The sequence below is a fragment of the Protopterus annectens genome, chromosome 8.part1 (assembly GCF_019279795.1).
Source record: "Protopterus annectens isolate FY-2018-M chromosome 8.part1, PAN1.0, whole genome shotgun sequence".
In the NCBI taxonomy this organism is placed as follows: Eukaryota; Metazoa; Chordata; order Ceratodontiformes; family Protopteridae; genus Protopterus; species Protopterus annectens.
The window spans coordinates 387217061-387222176 of record NC_056742.1 but is presented as its reverse complement, the minus strand read 5'-3'; the positions used below and the strand labels follow the sequence as shown (position 1 = coordinate 387222176).

At 33.6% G+C, this 5116-nt stretch overlaps 1 protein-coding gene across 1 annotated transcript in view; it reads left to right on the top strand.

The window, feature by feature from the left end:
- LOC122810086 (histamine H2 receptor-like) overlaps window positions 1–2992 on the top strand; it is an 84757-nt gene extending 81765 nt beyond the window's left edge. The window contains exon 2 of the mRNA XM_044081568.1: window positions 1888–2992. Coding sequence (XP_043937503.1) covers window positions 1888–2735 — 848 coding nt within the window. The 3' untranslated portion in view covers window positions 2736–2992. The remainder of the gene's footprint in view (window positions 1–1887) is intronic.
- The last annotated feature ends 2124 nt before the right edge of the window (window positions 2993–5116 follow it).

Sequence of the window (5116 nt, the reverse complement as noted above, 5' to 3'; positions counted from 1 at the left end):
TGCTTATTTATCTGTTACTTCTGTATGCAGTGACTCTCATTTAATGCCTTTTTATCTGTTTCATAACTGTAATTGCCTATAAAACCAGTAGCTATCTCTCTTTATGCATGTACTTAAGACAGAAACTATTTCTTAGGTGTTTTTTAGCAAATGATTTTGTAGGATAAATCAGCCTGTCAGTAGACTGTTGGAGAATCAGTCTGTAGTATTTTCCATGTTTGGAAACAGAAATACATTTGTACGCAGAGAGCTAAGTATGTAAAATGATAAGGCCAAGGAAGTGTTATATCCTGTTATATGAGGAGTTACCTATGCGATCTCCCAAGAGACTGAATGTATGAAGAAAAAAAAACTGCACACCAGTGCAACCAGGGATCATAATACGTTTCATTAAGGGAAACAAAATAACAGTATGTCAGTTCAACCAAGATTTGTAATAAGTTTAACTAAAGGGAAAAAAACAGAACCCCAGTGCAACCAAAGATCGTAATAAGTTTAATTAAAGGAAACAAAAAGTATGCCAGTTCCACCAAGGACCATAATAAGTTTAATTAAGTGTTTTTGAGTACACAAATGGGGTTTTGTTTTATTAGTTTTAAGATGGACAATCTTTAGTGTTTTATATGTATGATACTGATTCCAATATACAACAGAGAAGGAGGTCATTGAATATTTTAAAGTCATAATGATACTGTTGCATGAAGAAGTCAGGTTGTAAAACAGCAAGTATTCTTCTGGTCAAAGTCTGACCCACTGCTGAAACATCTTCAGGGTATCAGGATATGAATAGATGCATGCCAGGAAGGTAAAACCTCAAAAGAATTAAAAAAAAAAACAACTATGGAGTATCTTTAGCTACCAAGAACCACAGGAGAAAAAATATTTGAGAGCTAAAGGATACCACCGCATAGAGTAGGCTCATTTTAATTAGAAGGAATGATCACCGCATAGAGTAGGCTCATTTTAATTAGAAGGAATGACCACCGAATAGAGTAGGCTCATTTTAATTAGAAGGAATGATCACCGCATAGAGTAGGCTCATTTTAATTAGAAGGAATGATCACCGCATAGAGTAGGCTCGTTTTAATTAGAAGGAATGATCACCGCATAGAGTAGGCTCATTTTAATTAGAAGGAATGATCACTGCATAGAGTAGGCTCATTTTAATTAGAAGGAATGACCACCGAATAGAGTAGGCTCATTTTAATTAGAAGGAATGATCACCGCATAGAGTAGGCTCGTTTTAATTAAAAGGAATGATCACCGCATAGAGTAGGCTTGTTTTAATTATAAGGAATGATCACCGCATAGAGTAGGCTCATTTTAATTAGAAGGAATGATCACCGCATAGAGTAGGCTCGTTTTAATTAGAAGAAATGATCACCGGATAGAGTAGGCTCGTTTTAATTAGAAGGAATGATCACCGGATAGAGTAGGCTCATTTTAATTAGAAGGAATGATCACCGGATAGAGTAGGCTCATTTTAATTAGAAGGAATGATCACCGGATAGAGTAGGCTTGTTTTAATTAGAAGGAATGATCACCGGATAGAGTAGGCTCGTTTTAATTGGAAGGAATGATTTCATGGAAATTCTGCTAGCATTCAATGATTGTACTTAGAGGTATAGAGCAGCAAAAAAAAAAACAGTATACAGATAAACTTTTCTTTTACTAATACAAACAATTCTATTGTCAACTTCTACGGCAACAGGAATTATATCATTACTTCAGTTGTAATAAACTACAGGCAGGTTGTTATATTCATAGTTATCACTGGGGCATTACAGTTAATAAAATGCCTTTTTGCATAGCAACACTTTTAGCAATAAGAACAAATTAGTAAAATGTATCTCTGTAAAATAATCATGCCTTGTTTTCTGTTCACAGTGTCCCTGGCTCTCGCTGACATCATCATTGGCGTTGTTGTAGTTCCATTCTCTGTTTACACTGAGATCACTCTCATGGTCAACAGCGTGGCTCCCCCTTTGTGGTACAAGGAGCCTCATCCCATCACTCCAGGGCCGAAAGAAGACATGTGGCAGCCATGTAAGGTTATTGGTCCTGTCTTTGCTGGTTGTACTTTTGTATCAATTAGCACCATCTTCCTTATGACAATGGAACGTTGTGTGGCGATCCTGAAGCCGTTGCATAAAGATGTCATGGTGACCCGCCGTAGGTCTCTTGAGCTCATTGTACTGTCCTGGATCTTTAGCTTTATGCTGGCAATTACTCCACTGATTTTAAGTACAGGCTTCACTCTGGAGTATAATAAGTGCAGTCGGATGTGCAACTATGCCATGCTAACTGACAATGTAGCAGCGTTTAATATTTTGCTTCTGTTTCCTGCCTTTGACTTCACTTTGTTGTGTGCCACTGTAGTTATCAACATTCTTTCCTTCAGTACTATCAGACGCTATTCCAGGAAACGCAAGTCTCTGGCTGGGAATGACAGCTTGAGTGGTATGCAACATCCATCTTTTTCAGACATCAAGGCAGCCAAGACTATCAGCATTTTAACCTTTGCCTTCACAGCTTCCTTCACTCCTATTGCTGCTTTTGTTGTAGGCAATGTCCTCGGCTATGAGTGGTGTAGTTTCTCCTTTTTTGCCTTCTGGATACTCACAGCCAACAGTTGCTGCAATGTAATTATATATAGTGTCAGAGACCAAAGGTTCAGGAAAGGTGTGCAGTCACTGATCCTGTGTAACCATCCCCTGCCTTCTGAAAAAAGCTAATTTGTAACATTGCAGTCTAACTGGGACATTGTTTCTACAGGCAAATGGAATAAATGACAGTTTTGTATCCAGAATCACCCATTCATAAGAGAGTGAACAACATTAGTAACTGGTATTAGAATTATTCTGTTAGCCTGGACGCAGTTACAAAACATACTGATCCTCAGTGTTAAATGCTCCCTTTCTTTCTCCCGTCTAACTATGACACAATAGTCTTTAAAGCTGCATAACTCATACAGCCCTGTTTAGTTTTTTTTTTTTTGGAGGGGGTACTTCAACACTTAATCTGCCATATATATATATATATATATATATATATATATATATATATATATATATATATATATATATATATATATATAAATGTATCACTATCAGTTGATCGAGTTTTCAGAAACTCGAACTTCATACGGTAAGGAAATTTACCCTTTTATTCACTGTAGGGCAATCTTGGAGTTGGTATATATAATTCGCAGGGGGTGTGGGGGCACAGGGGGGCTTGCCCCCCTACATAAACATAAAAAAGTAGGTTTTTGTGGGTTTTTTTTGATGTTCCAGTTTTCAGAAACTCAATCATATGGTTTTGTCCATATGAATTTCGAGTTTCTGAAAACTCAATCATCTGACATAGATCCATATATATACATAATCCAAAACAAAAATTTCCAGCACTCCAAATCGCAAAAATGATAAATCCAACTTCAGATGAAGAAATTCGAACCCAAAAGCACTTAAATGAATATAAGCACTTTTCATACAAGATGGAACAAACATTCAAACAGCTCCATCATGCAGCCATTCAGCTCAAATGAAAAACAAACAGATCGGTGACCGATTTCACCCCCTGGCATCGTCAGTGTATAATTACAAGCAGGCATCACCCAACCAGTGTTTTTATAGTCAACATTAACTATGAAAATTTCAAATATATCTATACATAAAATATATTAAACAAAAAACAAATAATGATATAGTTAGCTTAACCATAAATATAAAATAATATATTGTCATACTTCTGTTATAAAGAAAAAACAAATATGAATATCAACTGAAAAATAGATAGTAATCCAAACCAAGAGATATATATTTTTATATGTATATATACACACATATATATATATATATATATATATATATATATATATATATATATATATATATATATATATATATATATATATATAGATACATATACATACGCATACATACAATACACATAAAAATAATATTATTAAATGTATATTATTAAATATATAAAATCCAAAGCAAAATATTCCAGCACTCAAAATCGCAAAAATGGTAAATCCAACTTCAGATGAAGACATTTGGACCCAAAAGCACTTAAATGAATATAAGCACTTTTCATACAAGATGGAACAAACATTCAAACAGCTCCATCATGTAGCCATTCGGCTCAACTGAAAAACAAATGGTGACCAATTTCGCCCCCTGGCATCATCAGTGTATAATTACAAGCAGGCATCACCCAACCAGTGTTTTTATAGTCAACATTAACTATGATAATTTCAAATATATCTATACATAAAATATATTAAACAAAAAACAAATAATGATATAGTTAGCTTAACCGTAAATATAAAATAATATATTGTCATACTTCTGTTATAAAGAAAAAACAAATATGTATATAAACTGACAAATAGATAGTAATCCAAACCAAGAGATATATATTTTTATATGTATATATACATATATATATATTTATATATATTTATATATATATATATATATATATATATATATATATATATATATATATATATATGTATATATATATATATATACACACACACACACACACACATAGATACATATATATACGCATACATACAATGCACATAAAAATAATACTATTAAATGTCAGCTGAAAAAAAATTTTTGAAAAGGATAAAATTAGTAGAGAAGGTCAAAAAGTCCATCACCAGTGGTCATTAAGCCCAGGTTTATATAAAGCCCCCAATTTTACCATACACATTCTTTCTTTTTTATCCAAAATCTCATGTTTAGTTAAATCAGATAATCTACAACCCTTAACTGCATCAATGCCTACAAAGAGAAATAGAGCAGAACTGTGATCACATAAATGTTTATATAAAGCACTTCTTGAGCGTTTACAATTAATGTCACTCAAGTGTAAAGCAATCCTGCTCTTTAGACTTCTGGAAGTCTGTCCAATATAAAAGGCACCACATTGGCATACTGCCATATATATCACCCATTCTGTGTGACATGTGATAAGGCATTTAATATCAAAAACTTTAGAAGTATTAACTGAAGTAAAGGATTTAGTTCGTGACATCACCTTACAATATACGCAATTGCCACATGCATAAGAACCTGTAGGTAAATCTCTATATACT